This window comes from Bufo bufo, chromosome 4 (genome assembly GCF_905171765.1).
Source record: "Bufo bufo chromosome 4, aBufBuf1.1, whole genome shotgun sequence".
NCBI lineage: Eukaryota > Metazoa > Chordata > Amphibia > Anura > Bufonidae > Bufo > Bufo bufo.
Window position 1 is genome coordinate 379,581,705 of NC_053392.1, and position 22,529 is coordinate 379,604,233.

The 22,529-nt window shown below is 41.0% G+C and overlaps 1 protein-coding gene across 1 annotated transcript in view; it reads right to left on the bottom strand.

Moving 5' to 3' along the window:
- Positions 1-1,391: 1,391 nt before the first annotated feature.
- AHI1 (Abelson helper integration site 1) overlaps positions 1,392-22,529 on the bottom strand; it is a 231,072-nt gene continuing 209,934 nt past the window's right edge. The window contains exons 24-26 of the mRNA XM_040429185.1: positions 11,187-11,266; positions 3,788-4,020; positions 1,392-3,750 (exon numbers count right to left, since the gene is read on the bottom strand). Of these exons, the coding sequence (XP_040285119.1) occupies positions 3,804-4,020; positions 11,187-11,266 (297 nt within the window). The 3' untranslated portion in view covers positions 1,392-3,750; positions 3,788-3,803. The remainder of the gene's footprint in view (positions 3,751-3,787; positions 4,021-11,186; positions 11,267-22,529) is intronic.

Here is a 22,529-nt window from a genome sequence, read left to right on the forward strand (position 1 = left end):
CAGCCAGGAGTGTTGTAAAGACTCCCAGGCATGTCATTGCATAACTCAGTCAGGGCTTTATAAAAACATAGGGAAAGGAAACGGACTTCGTTTCCCATAACAACCAATTAGATTTAACCTTTCATTTTCCAAAGGAGCTCTGAAAAATGAGAGGTGGAATCTGATTGGTTGCTATGGGCAACTAAACCAGTTTTCCTTTACACTAGTTTTGTTAAATCTAGCCATTGTGTTTTGATCATAGAATGCACTACTTATTTATTGCAATCTATGGTATTTGCGATCCAGTCAGAAATAATTTGGTATCACTATATTGCAGGCATGCTCAACCTGCAGCTCTCCAGCTGTTGCAAAACTACAACCTGGTTGAGCATACCTGCTATATTGTAATGACGAACAGAATAAAGGTAATGTGTAGTTTTTACCACACAGTGAATGCTGTAAACATGAAGCAATGTTTTTCTCCAATCCAACCCCATTAAGGTTTTTCCCAAGCTTTCGCACACATTACATGGAATACTAAATAGTTCCATTATAAACCACAACTTATCCTGCAAAAAAAAAAAAAAAAGCCGTCATACATGTTAGGACGTGCTCACATGGGCGTTACAAGTTCTGTTATTGCGTCTGGTTTCCGTTATGCAGGACGGTAAAGAAACTCCTGTCGACATGACTTTCTTTCCCGTCCTGCATAACAGAAACCAGACGGATCTGTTATGCTTGCCCATAGACCTCTATTATGACGGATCAAAACAGAAAGCCTCTAAACATTTCCGTTTTTGATTCCGTCTCACGAATTCTATTATAACCATTTTATAATGGAAAGCAATAACGGAATTTATAACGCTGATGTGAACCCTCCCTTAACAGAAAAACAAAACAGTTATGGATTTTGGAAGGCAGAGAGAAAAAAAACCTAAAATATGACAATTGGCTGAGTTAATTTCACTAACTACTGTAACCCACATTTATGTACAACGCATATTTTCTGCATGTTAGCATTACATAATTTCTCCAATCTGCAGGTTTGTTTTTTTCAAAAGTTTTTTTTCTTCAGTTTGTTAAGTAATCATATTTGTTTTTTTCACTTTTTGAACGTAGGAACATGTGCAGGGATTATTGTGGTTGGCGCGTGGGGAATATTTCATAGTTCAGTGCCCAAATGCTGCTAGTCTCACTTCTTTCTTTTTATCAATGGGCTTGTGTTGTGTCATGTGGCAAATGTAGCATTATCTAATTTTAATTCTGTTGACATCCTCTCTAGAGAGTCATAGGTTAAGTTTTCTTATTTTCCCCAACACAATAAGTGAAAATGTACCAAAAAAGCAACAAGTTGTCCGACACTGTTATATTTAAACATATTTAATAAAATATAAAATCATAGTGGACACTGTGAACACATCCATTCATTTTTTAGTGTTTTTTAACATAGTAAAACAATTTCACATCATCACATTCCTTCATTAAAAGTTATTCTTCATCAAAAAGGTATAAATATATAATTTAATTGTAATGTACATTAATGGTAAAATAAAGTGCATTTTTGTTAATTTCCGTGAGAAAATTAATTACAATTTACAAGTAATTTTAACACAAAGTAATTCACAAAATATACATTTGGTATCATATGTATATATACATATAGCTTTGCTACATATTAAAATGTAGATTTTATCACAGAGAAATAGCAGTTGGGTTCTCAGGCTATGTTCACATGGCAAAAAAATGGAGGAGAAAATCATTGGTAGACCAAAATGGAAATCTGCTTTTGGACTGCACTGCAGTTTTTTCCTGTGTGAACATAGCCTAAGTGATCAGACTACTACTTCAAACTGCTGATGTAAAACTGGAGTGATGGAATTAAAAATAATACGGTAACAGGAGAGTGCCATGTCCCAATTGAGCATTTCTGACCTTGGCCACAATGGATCTGAGGCAGGTAAAATTAAAATTTGTAGCTAAAAGATTGCTTTACAAGATGATATTAGCACGATCAACCCTATTAAACCAGGCACAATGTCTGGTAGGGTTGATCATGCTGAGTAAAATGATATATTTCTATTTTTCTGTAGGGTCAATAGTTACAGAGATATATAAGTTTTTAAGTTTATGCAAATTACCTATTTGAAGCATCAAAGGGCTGGCTGTAGTGCTAGGAGCACTGCTAGGGCATCACCCCTGTGTTCTCTGTACTACCTCTGCCCTTAGATTAAACAGGCTTGACCTCTCATCTAGTCCTGTGTTCTTGCACAAGAGCAGATGCTGCTTCCCGAGCTTGGAAAGCAGCAAAAGATATGTTGCACAAGTGCTGAGTCGGCTCAGTGGCTCTGCACCTGTGCAGTGGATCTGATGAGCACTGCTTTCCAAGCTGAACAATCATTGATCACTGCACAATCACTGATGACTTGGTGCTTGCGCAGTGGATATTCTACTGCTTCCCAAGCTCATAAAGCAGCAGAGAGTAGAGAAGAGCACAAGGTCATTGCGCTAGCAGTGCTACTAGCACTAAGGCCAGCCCCTTGGCTCTCCAAATAGGTCATTTGCTTAAATGTTAAAATCTGAGCCACTGCACAAGCACAAATTCATTGAGCTAACTCGGCTCTCATGCAAAAACACAGGGCTAGATAAGAGGTCTAGCCCTGTCAAAGGGCAGAGACCATAGGGGCGTTGAACTAGCATTGCTTTTAGCGCTGCGGTATGCTCCTTGTGCTCCAAATAGGTAATTTTCACATACATAAAATGCTATATATCTCTGCAACTATTGACCCAACAGAGAAAAGAAATGTATTATTTTACTCAGCATGATCACCACTACCAGGTAATATTCCTGGTTTAATAGGATTCATCATGTTGACAAATGCTCTTTAAACACATAAGGCTTTATTCTACTTGAAGTTTGTACTGCCAACCAGTACCCTGCTCTGTACTGATGAGGGGAAAGAGCCCCAAAACCTCGGTCTACAACAGGGCGTCTCTTGCCTGTGGAGGCAGCTCTGATTTGGCTATTATGCGATAAATTCCCTTCATCTGGAGGAGAGGTAATTTGCATACTTTTCCCATGCAGTATTGCCTGGAGGAGAGCTAATGTACATAATATTCCCATGAAGTATTGTCTGTATTTAAATCTCAATACCCCATCTGGATCTCTTCAATGAGAACCCCCTCCCCCCATATCAGCTGGGTCTTTTTAATCATAAATTATTCTTCCAAAAAAATGTATGTACAATTTTCCTTCTTCAGAGCTTTCATGTGTGAGATGAATGTCTCTAATAAACTTTCTGGTCAGTATTTGGAAGGTGAGCTGGGGGGCTACGTAGCCGGTAGATTAGTAAAACAGCCAATTGTGCAGGAGAAAACATGGTCGGGTGACTCATATATGCACCATGGATAATGTGAATTATTTGTTCATAAGAACACCTTTAATCTACCTATGATCTAGATCGGTCTCTGTAAATGGCAGAATCCTAGGAAAGCAGATAAAGTGGTAAAACTATTGGTAATATAGGTAAATATATGATGCACACGATTAAGTGTGCGCCAGTCTCTGGTGCTGTTCTTGGACCATTTAATATACTTTTAAGTAGTTGGCATAGCTTGGTGCAGTAAATAAGTTTGCCATGTTGTTAATGAGTACCACTCCCCAAGTCGTGTTTTTGGGATCGCTCTTACTGTGTCAATTCAGCACATATTTATTGTTCATTATTAAAATGAGCAAAAATAATATAATCTAACATTTCCTAAACTTTACTGGACCAGTGCCTAATAATCACAACTGCACTTTCTCTTGCATTTTGTCAACCTGCATATTACTCATCCGGCTGAAATGCAATATTTGTCTTCCCAACCAAGGTGATTTGTTTCACGCTTTTCTTCTTTCTTGTCTTAACACTACTCTCTTGCCTTGGTTGACCACGATCATTCATGCCAGAAACTACAGATGGGGAGAATGTTGTAAGTAGATCCACAGGCTGTGAAGTAAAGTCAGGAGATTGTCTCTTCTGCTGTATTTTCTGTCTCTTTCCACTATTAAAAGAAACCATACAATATAAATATCACATAAATAGCATGCATATTTCCAGACTGCAATACTGGTACAAATTGATATTCAAGGACAAAATACACCCTGCCTTTCTTTTATGCTTTAGTATTGTGCTGTATGAATGATGCCGAGATGCTTTACCATGACTCCCCACACACAGACTGGAAGACAGCACTTTCTGTGCCTACAAAATGCTAAAAGCAATAAAAATAAAAAAATAAAAAAAGTGATGTTCCTTTCTTAAGAGAACCACAATATAACACAGATGCTGAAGGGTCTGACCTACCATTGCAAGTATGCATTGTTATTAAAATATAATAATGAATAGAAGAAAAATATTATTTGAGCATATGTAAAATTGAAGCTTATAATAAAGAAAAAAAATTGTTATTCATTGAAAGTTCAAGTTTTTTGTCCCACTTCTGTTCTAAATAGTTTGGTTTATATTGTTGGTTGTATTCTGAAAACATCCAAATATATTAAATAATTGGCAAACTGTATATTTATATTGAAGGCAAAATCTAAGAAGGCTAAGGAAAGAACAAATGATGCTTTTCTGTTGAAAAACTGTGCATAATTTGCAAAACGAATGCAAAAAATCCTGACTGAGTTCTGTCTACCCGTTGCGAGTCTCTGCAGTCACAAAAGAAAGCTATGTGTGGCTCCAATACAACTACTGAACAGGTCAAGGCCATAGCTGAGAAGCACACAGGAACAGGACTCAACATTTATATCTTAAGGGGCTGGACATAATTACATTTTCCCACTGTATTTCATTGTCCTAATTTCTTATGTAATGTTACAGTTTCTGGGCAAAACCTTATTTTACTTAAAGGGCATCTAACAACAGATTTGTGCCTAAAACTGGCTGACCTGTTACATGTGCACTTGGCAGCTGAAGGCATCTGTGTTGGTTCCATGTTCATATGTGCCTGCATTGCTGAGAAAAATGATGTATTAAATATATGCAAATGAGCCTCTAGGAGCAATGGGGGCGTTGCCAATACACCTAGAGGCTTATCATTCTCTGCACTTTGATTGACAGAGCCCGGCAGTGTAAACGTCATCACGCTTGGCCCTGTCAGTCAGACAGCTAATAGTTCATTTTTATCATTATTAATACAATGCAAAGTGAATGGGCAAAAAAGAAATCTAAATCAAATCAATAATTGGTGTAATCAGCCTCTGCTTTCAAAACAGCATTAGTTCTTCTAGGCAACTTGCACACCGTTTTTGAAGGAACTCAGCAGGGAGGTTGTTCCAAACATCTCGGAGAACTAAACACAGATCTTCTGTGGATGCCGACTTGCTCAAACCCTTCTGCCTCTTCATGTAAACCCAGATAGATTTGATGATGTGGAGATCAAGGCTTTGTGGAGGCCATATGATCACTTCCAGGACTCGTCTTCTTTACTCCGCAGATATGTTTATTAGGCTTTACGTTTGGGGCCAATCAGATGCCTCTCTGTTGGTATTGCATGATAAATATCTGCCAGTATTTCTCAGCATTGCAGACACCATTAATCTTGACCAAATCCCCCACTTCATTTGCCGAAATGCAGCCCCAAACTTGCAAAGAACGTCTACCATGCTTGATTACTGCCTGCAGGCACTAAAGATTGTACCGCTCTCCAGTCTCTATTACAGCCAAATACTTAGCAGTTCAGAGCACCTGCTGCCATTTTTCTGTACCCCAGTTCCTAGGTGGCAGTTTATATGCAAAAAGGCTGGAGAGGTGTACAAAAATGAGTGTCTTCAGTGTAAAAAAGAACAAGTAGTCCTGGGAGTGATGATATGGCCCCCACAGCGCCCTGATCTCAACCTCATCAAGTCTATCTAGGATTACATTAATAGAAAGAAGGATTCGAGCAAGCCTGCATCCACAGATGATCTCTCTTCAAAAACTGTGTACCTACAAGAACTGAGCCTAGTATGGTCACACCAAATATTGATTTGATTTCTCTTTTGCTCATTCACTTTGCATTTTGTTAATTGATAAAAATAAACTATTAACACTCTCCTGCCTAAAACTTTTTCACAGTACTATATTTATAAGAAAATGTATTTAGTACTAAATAACTGCATTTTGTAATTGTATTTCATTATTTTTCTTAAAATCCCATGAAGGAATTACTGTTTTAAATGTTTATTTTAAACTAATAGCATTAGCTACTTAACATACTTCTGTAACTGCCCTAACAGGAGTCTCAGTGAACCCTACAGCTACAGGGACCTTCCTAGTCTCAGGGTAGACTGAACAGGGGTTCCCCAATCATATGATCCGATCTAAAGGAGGAGCTTCTTGATCATGCTGATCGTAGCCATCAAAGGGTTAGACTTCCTGGATTGGAGGAAGCCATAGGGCAGGGCTGGCCAACCTGAGGCTCTCCAGCTGTTGTAAAACTACAATTCCCACCATGCCCTGCTGTAGGCTGATAGCTGTAGGCAGCCTGGGCATGCTGGGAGTTGTAGTTTTGCAACAGCTGGAGAGCCGCAGGTTGGCCATCCCTGCCATAGGGCATGGGATATCTGTATACTACTTATTCTACGGCACTGCAGAATGAGGCCTCAATGACTGCCCCAACAGGATGTACTAGTGATCATTAAGTGGTTATTTAGGCTGTGTGATGTCCCATACTGATGACCCATCCTCAGAATAAGTCATCAATATCAGATTGGGGGGATGTCTAACACCCGGTAACTACACCATTCAGGTGTTTGAAGAAGCCTTGGTGCTCATGCGAGCGCTGCGTCCTTTTTATCATTTACCTGCATGCCTCCTAGACTGTAGCAGTGTTACAGTGTAATTACAGCTTCATTTAAGTGAACAGGAGAAGAAGCCTTAATTACACTGCACTTCCGCTACAATCTAGGATGTAGAGCTCTCACAAGCAACGCGGCCTCTTGAAACAGCTGATCAGTAGGAGTATCAGGTGTTGGACCCCTGACAATCTAATATTGATGACCTATCTTGAGGATAGGTCATTAAAATAATGACAATGCATAACCCCTTAGGCCCCTTTAACACGAGCGAGATTTCCGTGAGGGTGCGATGCGTGAAGTGAACACATAGCACCTGCACTGAATCCTGACCCATTCATTTCATTGGGTCTGTGTACACGCATCACTTCTGCGTTGCGCGAGAACTGCAGCATGTTTTATATTCTGCGTTTTTCACGCAGCCCTGGCCCCATAGAAGTGAATGGGGCATCAGTGAAAAATGCATTGTGTCCAGATGCAATGCGTTTTTCACTGATGGTTGCTAGGAGATGTTGTTTGTAAATCTTCAACTTTTTTTCACACGCGTGAAAAACGCATCAAAACTGACTGCACCCGTGCGGAAAAAAATGAAACACTTAGCACAATTGCAGACAAAACTGACTGAACTTGCTTATGAAATGGTGCGAGTTTCACTGAACGCACCCTGAACACATACTGACACAATCCATATCGTTCGTGTGAAAGAAGCCTTAAGATAATTTTACTAACTGAGGGCATTTGGAGACGGCGCTAAACACATATAAGAGTTCACGAGTATGGCCATATGACATGGTAAGTATATCTTCCTCTAACCTTTCTTCAGGATGACCTGGGAAGCAGCTCTTATTTTTTATCCAGTGTCTTTTTGTGCCCTGGGACATTTTCAGACATAACTAGTCAAAAAGATTTTTTGTCTTTTTACCTTCACATTTGTTAATATAAATTAACAGGAAGCAAGTCCAACAGAACAAAGAGAGAGGGTTTGTGGGTTTTTTTTGGGCTCACTTTTGCAAAAATGTTGCTATTTTTTGCATTTTTAAACCATTCACTCAAATAAAACTGTATAGAAGGAGGGCATAAAAAACTGTAGTAGTATTTCTAGGCAAAAGTGTTAGGTTTAAAAGTCAACAAATAATGTACATGAACATTTAATTAATTTGGAAACTAATTTCAAATATAACTCTCATGACAAATCCCCCCTATATGCATCTGCAGAGATCCTCCTGCTCTACAGCAATGATGTCTGCATCACATTTCTGAAGATTGACTAGTTTACTTTAATGAGTTAAAGGGTTGTTCCATTTGGACATTTATGGCATATTGATCGGAAGTACCATAAATGTTCGCTTGGTGCGGGTCCCACTCCGATCTCAAGAATCGAGAGCCAGCACTCAACACACAGAAAGCTTCACATGCGCAGTGTGATCTCCATTCATGGAGAGGCCCGTTAAGATAGCTATCAGACATTTAAGACATATTCTTTAATCCTTCTATCAATATGCCATAAATGTCCAGATTAGACAACTCCTTTAAGAGATGAGCTGGCATACCGTTACCAACATTTTAACACAGCCAGACGTCATAGCTAATGATCTGAAAGCATCTCTTACAATGGACATCTGTGCTGCCATAATAAAAACAGTGAGCACTAGTGTACATGAAGGGTTACCACAGAGGAAACCACTGCACTCCAAAAAACACAGCGTTGCGCTTGCCTTATTGCTAGAGACCACCTGGATGTTATATTGTACTGCTGAACATGGTTTGTGAACAGACGTTGCAAGTTTGATGAAACACAAAGTTAACAATATATAGTGAGAAAAAAAAATAATGGATAACTAAACCTACAGATGGGTCATTCCTTTTCATTCCTCTTGGCTTCACCTATCCCAGGATAAGCAAAGTAATGTCAGTTTTGGAAAAAGCCTGATTTTGTGATGTTGGACATCGTTTATGCTACATGTATCTATACATGGCCAGCCAGTAGTTGTGACATGTATTGCAGCCTGCCTAGGGTTTTGTTAGCATGTCGAGATAATGTATTGAATTTGAATAGCTGGATGACTTAAAGGGGTTGTCTCACTTCAGTAAGTGGCATTTATCATGTAGAGAAAGTTAATACAAGCTAATGTATTGGGATTGTCCATATTGCCTTCTGGATTCATTTTTCCATCACATTATACACTGCTCGTTTCCATGGTTACAGACCACCCTGCAATCCAGCAGTGATGGTCGTGCTTGCACAATATAGGAAAACGCACTAGCCTATGTGCGCTCCCACGGTCCCGGCCACCAGATAGGCTGATGCTTTTTCCTATAGTGTGCAAGCACGGCCACCGCTGCTGGACTGCAGAGTGGTCTTTAACCATGGAAACGAGCAGTGTATAATGTGATGGAAAAATGAATCCAGCCAGCAAAGGAGGCAATATGGATAATAACAATACATTAGTAAGTGCTTTGTATTAACTTTCTCTACATGATAAAAGCAACTTACTGAAGTGAGACATCCCCTTTAACAAAATATGTGGAAAGGCAAGGGTGGACATACTGTATCTATAGATCTCATCTCAATAATGCATAGAGAAAGTGTAAAAAATGAACAAGGAGAAACTGCATAAAGAAAAACCACGTGCCAATATATTTTTGTATTTTAAAAAGATTATATTGCAGTAACCAATGGGATTCGAACACCTGCTTGACCTACTTAAAATAGTTTATCTAATTTTAATACCTTCCTGGCTGTTCAAGAAGACAAGCTAAAAAAATATATGAAAATAAAACTAGTAAAACAGGCCAAAATACTGCTCATATAGGATTATTTCTAAAGAATGGATCATTTTAAAAATATTGGTCACAGATGAGCCACATACATTTTCTATCAATGCCCTTTATTGATAAACCATCTGCCTAGCACTGGCACTGTAAAATTCTGGGAGTTGTGTTCAATAGGGCAATGCAAAGAGTGAAATCAGTGTCAAATCCGCAGCATTTCAATTTAGTGGTTTTTTTTTGCAATGTGTGAACGTACCCTTAGGCCTCTTTCACACGAGCGTGTCCGGATTAGATCCGGATGCGTCCCGCTGCATTGAGGCAAACCCGCACGAGTAGGTACGCAATTGCAGTCAGTTTTGACTGCAATTGCGTTCCGATGTTCAGTTTTTATCGTGCGGGTGCAATGTGTTTTGCACGCTTGTGATAAAAAACCGACTGTGGTACCCAGACCCGAACTTCTTTACAGAAGTTCAGGTTTGGGTTAGTTGTAGTGTAGATTGTATTATTTCCCCTTATAACATGGTTATAAGGGAAAATAATAGCATTCTGAATACAGAATGCATAGTAAAATAGGGCTGGAGGGGTTAAAAAAATAAAATAAAAATATTTAACTCACCTTAATCCACTTGTTCACGCAGCCGGCATCTCTTCTGTCTTCATCTGTGAGGAATAGGACCTTTGATGATGTCACTACGTTCATCACATGGTCTGTCACATGATCCATCACCATAGTGATGGATCATGTGACGGACCATGTGATAAGCGTAGTGACGTCATCAAAGGTCCTATTCCTGACAGAACAAGACAGAAGAGATGCCGGCTGCGCGAACAAGTGGATTAAGGTGAGTTAAATAATTTTTTTATTTTTTTTAACCCCTCCAGCCCTATTGTACTATATATTCTGTATTCAGAATGATATTATTTTCCCTTATAACCATGTTATAAGGGAAAATATTAAAGATCGGGTCCCTATCCCGATTGTCTCCTAGCAACCGTGCGTGAAAATCGCACCGCATCCGCACTTGCTTGCGATTTTCACGCAGCCCCATTCACTTCTATGGGGCCTGCGTTGCGTGAAAAACGCACAAAATAGAGCTTGCTGCGATTTTCACGCAACGCACAAGTGATGCGTGAAAATCACCGCTCATGTGCACAGCCCCATAGAAATGAATGGGTCCGGATTCAGTGCAGGTGCAATGCGTTCAACTCACGCATTGCACCCGCGTGGAAAACTGGCCCGTGTGAAAGGGGCCTTACGGTGGCATGTGAAAAAGCTGCAGGGAATTTGATTTCCCCATAGCTCTAGCCCTTACTTCTACTACATGGTTAGTGGTAGGAAGTTGGCGAATTGAACCCCCGTTTTCTAATATCTCAGTCTGTGCGCCTTTAAACCAGAAATACACTATATGATTTAAAGAAATAACTGATACCTGTTAAAAGTGGTTTATTTAAAAAAAATTCACAACAAAATAACAGCCTTCAAATTCAAAATAACTAATAAAATCTCCGGCAGTGACTACATGACTTTTTTCATTCAATATTTTATACATAAAAATTATTTTTTTGACATGGTGAAATACGAGGAAAAAAAAAAATCTATTTAATCAATGTGTCTTACGGTGTCACAGGTGAGCCTACATCTGTGTCACGATGTGACATAAATTTCAGATCCTTTGACTTGCTGGGGACTGCTGACATCTGCAAAAACAACAGACAGACACTGTAGTAGTATGAAAGACATGGAGGCCATGTCTATACATCTAACAAACCCACCGGCTTCCTGGGGAAAGAGAGAATATACCCCATTATCAACACACTCTCATTTGAGGTCTCCTTTTTGAAATGTGGTAGGAAATCGGTTCAGGCCCTACTTTCTCCCAGTCAAGTGAGAAACAAACTTTAGAAATTACTCAGAGTAAAATCTTACCTGCACCTGGCTGATCACCAGTTATACAGAGGTTTAGAAGTCTAACCACACAAAGTCATACACATGAAATAGTCTCTGCGAGAAAAGCTCCTACCTTGGAAGTCCAGCAGTATAACAGGGAAAACGTTCTTATGCCAGTTAAAACCAGATAGCAGCACATATCATTTTTTAATACTCCGTTTTTATTCTATTTCCTAAACATTATTATGGGGCGGCCATCTTGCCTGAGCTGTCCTTAACAGCATTTAGAGAGCATTAAAAATTGTTTTACGGCAGCCCCATGGTCCACAGACACAATGGTCTGGAAGGGCCTCTTTGGGAGAGTTTCCTAGGCATGCTCTGTGACCTGTGCAGAGGTCACAGGAGGGAGCAGATAAGCTGTGATATCACCTATTGTGAATGGTGGATCCTGTGTTGTCTGTACACAGAATTCTATCTGTCAATCTAATCCTGGCTGTAATGATAGGCGGTAAAGTGAAAGAAGTGGCGCCTATTATTAGGCTAAGGGTGCATTTACACCAACAGATTATTTGACCGATCACTGGCCAGATGGCCATTTACACACACAGATCTTTTGTTATACGCACCAACTATTGGTCTGATTGGACAGAAATTGGATAGTCTGTTGGTGTAAAAAATGCTTTAAAAATATGTTAAACATAGAAATCGGATTTAATGAACAGGTCATTTTCTGATGGCACATTTCCTTTAAGAATCCTGAGGAAATTGTAGTCAGCATTTCATGTATTCCTAAATCTATTTTATATACTGTACATTGTTTGCTAAGAACCAGACAGAATGGAAACAGAGGGGCACATTTATTAAGACCAGCATTTTAGACGCCGGTCGTAATAAGCCCTTGAGCTAGAGGTGGATCTCCGAAGTTATGTAGAGGCACTGGCCTCTACATACGGGTGCATTCACACGACCGAAATTTCGGATACGCAAAACACAGATACCTGCCGTGTGCGTTCCGCAATTTGCGAACTGCACATGGCCAGCGCTATGTAGAGAATGCCTAAGCATAGGACATGCTCTATCTTTTTTGCGTGGCCACAGAACGGAACAACGGATGCGGACAGCACAATGAATGGGTCCGCACCCGTTCCGCAAATCCATTTATACGGTCGTGTGAATGCACCCTTACTTTGGAGAATCCACCGCCACTTCTAAATGTAAGACAGCTTCCTAGCTGTCTTACATTTAGACCATTCTCTTCGCCTAAACCAGGTGTAGAAAATGATGAATGAGACGGGCCTGCCGGCCCGCCCCTCCTTTTTTAGACCTGGCATGTAACAGAATCTGCACCAGATATACGCCACAAAAATGGAGTATATATCTGTTCGTAAATGACCCCCAGAGTTTTTACATTTTGGTGTTTAGCATGTACCTATTGTAGGGAAACTAGACTGTAAGCTCAATGCCCCAAAAACTATATGAAAAAGCATTCTCTCCCAGCGGTGTGCTGCAATATACACAGATAATACATAAAAAATAGTACACAAAATAATCTATCAACACAGTGGCGCACATTTAATAATCCTAATTTAATTTGTAGACACAATAAATGGAGACAGACTGAAAATGCACCAAATTTATCACAGTGGCTGCTGCTGGATGATAAATCTGGTGCATCTTTAGGCAGAGTCCACACTTCAGTTATTTGGTCAGTTATTTCCATCAGTTAGGGTGCATTCACACAACCTTATGTATTTTGCGGTTGACAAAACGAGAATCCGAATCCTTTTTTCTTTATTTATTGCGGATCCATTGTAATTTCTTGTCTGCAAAATGCACAATAGGACATGTTCTATCTTTTTTTGCGGGGCCGCGGAACGGACACACGGATGTGGAGGGCACTTGGTGTGCAGTCCGCATTTTTTTTGCAGCCCCACTGAAAGGAATAGGTCCGCATCCAATACGCAAAAAATGTTGCACCAAAATTCCTCATTCTTTGTCAGTGTCCGATCTTGGATAACATGCTTATATAACTAAACTGCAATACATGTGATAATGTAGCCAGTCTTTAAGTCAGATTTGGGGTTGGATACAAAATAAACAATTTTTTTTCTTCTTTCTTATGTTCAGGTTCACACATACTGTAAATATTAAAGGACAGCTTTTTTATTATTGCATTCTAATTATCTTTGCCTAAAGCCTCATGCACACGGCCGTGTTCCTGGCATAGATCATACGAGTGTAGTACTGTACAGCAGCGGCGGCATGAAGCGCACGGCGTCATAGCAACCAATGACGCCGTGCGCTCCTGCTGTCAGAAGGAATCCCGGCCGGGTTACCTCGGACCGCTCTCGGCCGCGGAACACGGCCGTGTGCATGAGGCCTAAAAGTTATTTTTCAAATTGTTCTTTATAAAAAAAATTCAACAGTTTTTCTCTTTAGCCTTCAGTTTCACTGCATCTGCTTCTTCTCCTTCTCACAGCTCATAAACAAGGGACTGCCGTAAAAGATGAGACATGCTGTGGATTTTTAAATGAATAGAATTTGCTGCAGATTTTTTTAAATGCTGTTAGTGAATGGGGTGTGTTAAAATGTGTTTCACTTACATTGTACTGGACTTTGTTGCAGAATTTCAGTGTCAAACTAAATCCTGCAACAGATTTATGAAATGTGTGAGGTCAGCTTTACAATCCAATTCTAGTTTGGGGAAAGACTAATGGCATCATTTATCAAACTGGTATAAAGTAGAACTGGCTTAGTTGCCCAAAGCTACCAATCAGATTCCACCTTTCATTTTTAATAGCTACTTCGAAAAATGAGGGGTGGAATCTGATTGGTTGCTATGAGCCACACGAGTTTGATAAATTACCCCAATAAGACTTGCATGTGCTATAACCAGGGTCGGACTGGCCATAGACCCTACAGGGAAATTTCCAGGTGGGCCTGCTATCACTCACGTATACACATATAGCAGCTTAAAGGGGTTGTCCGGGTTCAGAGTTGAACCCGGACATATCCCCATTTTCACCCAGGCAGCCCCCCTGACTGCATGCTCCGATGCTCTCCTTTGCCCTGCGCTAAATCGAGCAGGGCAAAAGCATTTCTTGAGTTCCGGTGACATACCGGGGCTCTCCATGGGGCTGCCAGGCGGAAGCTTCTGTCCAGCAGTGAGCCCGGTGACGTCACCGGCACTGAAGGGCGGGTTTCAGCGCTGCCCTAGCCGTTTTACATGACATGCTCCGATGCTAACATCATGGGAGCCTGCCTGGGTGAAATTATGGGTATGTCCGGGTTCAGCTCTGAACCCAGATAACCTCTTTAAGCCTTCTTACACTGCATAATTTCGGGCCAATTATCGGGAATACAAACGCTCGTTCGCGATAATCAGCTCATATAATCGAGCAGCCAATCAGCCAATGAAAGAAGCCTGATTCTCGGCAGCACATCTTCCTGTGTAATCAAGTATGTGCTGCCGATAATGAAGAGAACAGAATGAGGAAGGAACGACTGTAGTAGTATCCATTCAGTGTGCATCAGCCTGTGTAATCAGGGCGTCTAATGGCGTCATTTATCAAAGTGGTGTAAAGTAGCCCATAGCAACCAATCAGATTCCACCTTTCATTTTTGACAGCTCCTTCGAAAAATGAAAGGTGGAATCTGATTGGTTGCTATGGGCCACACGCGTTTGATAAATGACCCCAATAAGACTTGCATATGCTATAATCAGGGTCGGACTGGCCGATGTCCAGGGGGCTGCCCAAGTCCTCCTCATGACCGCTGGCCAGGTACATAACAATCTGATACTCCAATGCACAGAGATAATGCATTCCAATGAAGGCATTGTTTTCTACAAATTTGTGACATTTAGAGCTCCTGGGGTGAATATGGTGCATTATATGCTACACAGTAAAGGGGGTTGTCCGGGCAGATGCTTTTCATGGGTATAGCTAGGGAGCCCGGTGACATCAACTGCACTAGTGGGCGGCCTTTAAAACGGCTAGGGCAGCGCTAAAGCCTTCCCATCAGTGCCGGTCACGTCTCGAGCAAAACTGCAAGGCGGAAGCCTACATCCAGCAGTGAAAAATATAAACAAATAAGCCCTTGCCCTGCGCAATCCAGTACAGGGCAAAGGAGAGCATCAGCGTATGAAATGCTCCGATGCTCCACTTAAAGGGGCTGCCTGGGTGAAGAAGGGGATATGTCCGGGTTCAGCTTTGAACCCGGACAACCCCTTCAACCATATGGCTTACAATTCACATTTTAATGTGGCTTTAAGAAAGGACAGAATAGCTTTAAGAAAGAACAGAATAGCTATAGTATGGAGTTATGTCATACAGCTATAGAACAAACCATAGTGCCTTGCAATGCAACAAAACGGAAAGCCAAGTTCCAGACACATGCCGGAAGACCACATAGGTGGAGCTTGTCAAGTTTGACCAGAACTCTTCTCTAATAAAAAGGCTCTAAGGACAACTATGGCACCGCTCAGAGACTTGCTGGAATTGTGTAAGCACAATTAGAATGCTGTACCAGGTATATCTCTGAGCAGTGGTAACAGAATTTAAGCAATCTACAGAGCACTTTCATGGTATATTCAAATATAGTCAGCAGGGTTAGGGATAGAGTAATCCATTCATTGGCAGACAGCTAGTCTTGCGCATGCGCAATGAGTTCTGTGAGGCCGATGCCAGGACACCGCACGGGCGCTGACATGTGTATCCAGGGCACATGCGCGGAATTACAAGCGCTGCACAAACATTACGTTGGCGAAGAGGAGTGAATAAATTAGCAGTGGGGCGGTGCTGGGCTTCGAAGTAATGGACGCGGCTGGGCTCCAACAGCTGGAGGGACAGTCCCTTGGGCTCCTTATTGAGGTAATTAGCATATTAATAAAAGCGATTTTATAGACGAATTACAAGACACAGGGCAGTAGTACTAGTATATTTTAATGTAGATCGTGGAGACTGATGTGGTGATGTTAATAGCTCAGTAAGTGAAATCCACATGACAGTGTCCCTTTAAGATCGCACATTCACAGGCAATGGCATGCCTCTGTTTGCTCAAGATAATATTATTTTTAATTGATTATGTCTTTCCCTTCAAGGCCAGTGTCAATATGTAATTCTTGGGTAATTTCATTTGACATCTATGAAAGGACAGCTCAAAAGGATTAAGACTCCTCCTACAAGTTAACAAACATCTCGTCAGAGCTCATCTATTTTGCTAGTCCAGCCTAACAGGTTCCAGAAAGTAGTGAGAAAAAAATGATGACATTCAGATTATATGTCAACTAAACACTTAAACAGGCTTTGTGTATTGTAACCCATCTGAGCATGATATGAGATGTATGGGAGAGAGAGTTTGGAATGGGATGGACAACCTAAAAGTGATCTAAATGGGAACCAGGTTATATTGTATAAATTCCCTTTTCTTAATTGCCCTTATGACAGCATATTAGTAACAGCAGCAGTTAGTTACTTAGTGCATTTGAACTTTTGGTACATGACCTCACTGCTTCTCCTCTCTGGGCCCCAGAGGTCTATACAGTCATCGGAGAGTGTGTGAGACCAACACGTTATATCGGCACTGGTCAAAACAGGGTTCAGTGATCATTTCACTAGAAAAGGATGAGAACAAGCTCCCTGATATGCAAACCTTTTTTGTAGACCATGGCAGTGGAGTTGCAAGCAATGTCCTGACTCTAACTAGGGTTTTGAAATCTAACTCTTATATGATGGTGATAAAATAGCTGAAAAGCCTGATATTACCACCCGGCATTACTGCTTATTGTGCATAAGCCATTTATAAAGAAGTTGGAGTGTGGAAAACTAGAGAAGGAGGTTTAGCTTACTGACTCAACAACCCTGGTGCAGACATCTGCAAGAGAACAGCCTTATGACTATTTGGAGTCTAAATACACCGGAAATATCTGATGTATGATCTATGCATGTTATACTATTTCACCCTTAAGTATTCTAGGAGCCTTAAAACTCTACATTAACGTGTTGGTCGGTAAGGTTGGGTCTAGATTACTGCTCCAAATGTGAAGTCACCCAGCTAGATGAAACCATCTTTTATAAATTATTACAGAAGGCCACAGGTTCCCGTTCCTCAACAGCATTTCAGTGGCCTGCATTTCATCCCCAACCACTGTAAACAAGTTACATAAAGATAAACCAGAAATGAATTGTGCTGGGACTCTGATCAACTATTTGTAGCAAGCCAACAACAACAGAAAAGCTGTTTACCCTGCGGTGCTCCTACAAGGAAAATACAGTTGTGTTCAAAATAATAGCAGTCAGACATCACTAACCTGATCAATCACTGTTTTTGATAGCAATTATATTTCTACATGGCAAATCATTTACTAGCAGGTGTAGCAGAGTAATAAAAATACAACAGACCCAACAGTCATGACATGCCTGCTGCTGATTCTCTGTAATTGAATCACTAATTGAAAGGGGCATGTTCCAAATAATAGCAGTGTGGAGTTCAATTAGTGAGTGAAATGACAGGCTGCTCAGCTAAAATGATCGCAAATGCTTTAAAATGGCAACCAACACCTGAAAGACGTGGTAGAAAGCGAAAAAGTACCATTTTAATGGATAGAAGAATAGCCAAAATGGCAAGGACTCGGCCAACTATCAGCTCCAGGAAGATCAAAGAAGGTCTAAAGTTACCTGTGAGTACTGTTACAATTAGAAGACACCTATGTGAAGCCAAGCTATCTGCAAGAACCCCCCGCAAAGTCCCACTGTTGAAAAAAAGACATGGGCTGAAGAGGTTACAGTTTGCCAAAGAGCACTCTGACTGGCCTAAAGAGACATTTTGTGGACTGATGAAAGTAAGATTGTTATTTTTGGGTCTAGTGGTCGGAGACAGTTTGCCATACGACCCCCAAACACTGAATTCAAGCCACAGTACACTGTGAAGACAGTGAAGCATGGTGGTGCGAGCATCATGATATGGGGATGTTTCTCATACTACGGTGTTGGGCCTATTTATCGCATACCAGGGATCATGGATCAGTTTGAATACATCAGAATACTTGAGGAGGTCATGCTGCCTTATGCTGAAGAGGAAATGCCCTTGAAATGGGTGTATCAACAAGACAATGACCCCAAACACACCAGTAAACGTGCAACATCTTGGTTCCAGACCAACAAGATTGACGTTATGGAGTGGTCAGCCCAATCCCCGGATCTTAATCCAATAGAAAACTTGTGGGGTGACATAAAATATGCAGTTTCTGAGGCAAAACCAAGAAATAGAGAAGAATTGTGGAATGTAGTCCAATCATCCTGGGCTGCCAGACGTTGGTTGACTCCATGCAACACAGATGTACAGCAGTTCTCAGAAACAGTGGTTATACAACTAAATATCATTTAAAGGGGTTCTGCAGTTTGTTTAAACTGATGATCTATCCTCTGGATAGATCATCAGCATCTGATCGGCGGGGGTCTGACACCCGGGACCCCCGCTGATCAGCTGCCAGGCCCATGCCCTAACACTCAGCTAGTTTATAGCTCCTCCCACCCAGCTAGTTAAATAAACACTCCCCTATCACTGCCCCTAATAACACCCAGCAAATGTATAGCTCCTCCCTCCCAGTTACATAGACAGTCCCCTATCACTGACACACCCATGGACATCACATAACAGGAAATATTTGCAAGAAAATATTAGACTAGCACATGCAAAGTCACAGGTGCACATCCATAAAGCTAACATACAGACCGCAAACAAGATGCATATGGCAGCACACTGTTATACATGCAAACAATAAAACTAGGGATTATTTTGTATTACAGTGGTACTATACCTACTATACATGAAAAATGAAAGCTCTTTGTGCACATTTTTGATTAAACGTGTGTCGGGTCCATCTACCAACGTCAAAATGTCTTCTGCAGATGGGTACCCAACACTAACAGTACTGCCCCTCCTGGACCTAACCTAAGTCTACAATGTTCAGGACGGTATAGGAACCAGCTATATTTATACTCTGCTCAGAAGCCCTGGGCAGATGGGCGGGGAGTACTTAATCTAAAAGAGAGAGCATAGAGCTTCCATTTTTCATGTATAGTAGCACTGTAATCCAAAATAATCCCTAGGTCATAGTTCCATTGTTTGCATGTGTAACAGTATGCTGCTATACGTATCTTCTTTGCTGTCTGCACGTTCGCTTTATGGATGTGCAGCTGTGACTTTGGATGTGCTACTCTAAATTTTCTTGCAGTGTGTTTGGAGTGTAGATGGGCCTGACACACGTTTGATCAAAAATGTGCACGAAGAGCTTCCATTTTTCATGTATAGTAGGTATAGTACCACTGTAACCCAAAAAAATCCTTAATTCCCAGTTCTTTTGTTTGCATGTATAACAGGGAATCAGAAAGAGTTGGATGGACATGGTCATGTGACCACAGCCCAGAATGGAATATAGAAGCAATTAAGATAAAAGAAATACATAAATAAATTACAGCTACCTTCTTGAATTATGTTGATGTAAGATGGAAAACCCCTTCTCAATATCATATCGGGTGGTGTACAACTCCCTGCATTTGCTAAATCCTCTTCACAGCTACATTCTTTTGGTGGTGGATGTACCTGGAACTGCAGCTCACAACTCAATCCCATTCAGGTAATACAGGTGTTTGGATTGTCAAGGGTGCGAATGCCACAAATTTGATACTGATGGCCTATCTTAACGGGGTTGTCTTACTTCAGCAGGTGGCATTTATCATGTAGAGAAAGTTAATACAAGGCACTAACTAATGCATTGTGACTGTCCATATTGCTTCCTTTGCTGGCTGGATTAATTTTTTCTATCACATTACACTGCTCGGTTCCATGGTTACGACTAGAGTTGAGCGAAGCGAACTTCAGATACTTAATCCGAAGTCGCTTTGTTCAAAACTTCGGAATAATACTATACGGAGATTTGTCTCCGTAGAGTATTAGAATGTATGGGCTCCGATGAGCCGAAGTAAGTTATTAATGAAGTCTCGCGTGACTTTTGATTTTTAAAGTGGCTTCGGTTCCGAGGTAGCGTTTTTTGTTTTTTTACTCGGTGCCTTCCTAGATGATCCATAACTTCTTTATTTTTCTATTCACACAGCTGTATAAAGGCTTATGGGCTCATTTATAAAGCTAGTGTAAAGTAGAACTGGTTTAGTTGCCCATAGCAACCAATCAGATACTACCTTTCATTTTTTACAGCTCCTTTGGAAAATGAAATGAGGAATCTGATTGGTTGCTATGGGCAACTAAGCCAGTTCTACATTACACCAGTTTGATAAATGACCCCATTATTTTTTTCAAGGACAAGTTGTACTTTCTAATAGTACCATTTAATATTGCAAATGATGTAACGGAAAGCTGGAGTTCTTTTTCTAAATGAGGTGGTATTGGGAAAAAAAACATTTCGCTATAGTTGTATGGGTTTTCGTTTTTCAATTGCTCCCTATGTGTTAAATATGACTTTAACTTCATTCCGTGAGCCAATATGATTACAACGATATCACATTTTTATTATTTTTTTGTGTTTTAATAATTAAAAAGATAAAAACTGAAAACAAAATGTATTTGCACTGCCATATTCTGCCCCTCAAGTTTTTTATATTTACGTCTACGGAGCTGTGTGAGATGTGTCATTGACACTAATTTGAGTGTGTATGACTGATCAATTTTTATTCGATTTTTGGGGGGATAAAGAGACCAAAAAACGGTGAATTCGGTCACTTTGGTTATATTTTTTGTTATGCTATTCACCATACAGGATAAATACAGGCAGTGCGTGATAGCCGCATTACTACAGCAGGCCTCAGAGCCTTCAGAAGGTTCCAGACTGACACAGCAACCAAATGGCTCCCATGACTTTGTTGTGGGGAAGCTGTTTAGTCACCAGGAGCGCATTGCTACCAGTAAGGCTACTTTTACATTAGCGGCAGCCTTCTCCGGCAGGCTGTTCCGGCGGGTGAACAGCCCACCGGATCCGTGCTGCCGCTAGTGCACCGTGCCGCCGGAAGTCCGCTCTGGCCCCATTCACTTTAATGGGGGCGGGCCGGAGGACATGTTGTAGTTTTATTCCGGCTGCCTCTTGGCCTCTTTGCCATGCTGCGGCCGGACCTGCCCCCATTATAGTGAATGGGGCCGGAGTGGACTTCCGGCAGCACGCATGCACTAGTGGCAGCGTGGATTCGGCAGGCTGTTCACCAGCCGGAACAGCCTGCTGCAGAAGGCTGCCGAAAATGTGAAAGTAGCCTAACTGAGAGCTCAGATGCTGCGGTCGCAATTGACCATAGCATCTAAGGGGTTAAAAGTCTGTGATTGGCATTATTGCCGATCAGATCACAGACTCTGCTACCGAGTGTGTGCTGTGTAAAACTATAGGCACTCAGTGGCTATTGCGCGAAGCTCATGAATGGGCGCAATCTCTAAAGGGAATCTGTCACCACACATCTCCCTAGTAATCGAAGTGCAGTGTCAGATGTGCACAGGTCTCCTGATTTAATTGCGGTTTCCCCCATCCCGATCAGTGTCTGCATTCATGAGAACTCTGTGGTTTTGTGATATGCAAATTAGCTGCATAGTCCTGTCAGTCCTATAAAAGCGAGTAAAATAAATAAAAGAAATACCTAATTTACATATAACAAAACCACTGATATGGATTGGGGGGAACAGCTATTTAATCAGACATGCACACATCTGACACTGCTTTTGGATTACTACAGAGGTAAGTGGTTAACCCTTAAACGATCGGGCAATTTTCCATTTTGGTTTTTCACTCTCCACCTTCCCAGAGTCTTAACTTTTATATTTTTCCGTTCACATAGCCTTATGAGGGGCTTATTTTTTGCGGGACAAGTTGTATTTTCTAATGGCACTATTTGCAGTTGCATACAATGTAGTGGGAAGCAGGAATAAAATTCCAAATGGGGTGGAATTGGAAAAAAACACAATTCTACTACAGTTTTTTTTTTATGGCGTTCACTATGCAGTAAAATTGACCTGTTCGTTTTATTCTCCAGGTCAGTATGATTACAACGATACCACACATGAATAGTCTTTCTTGAG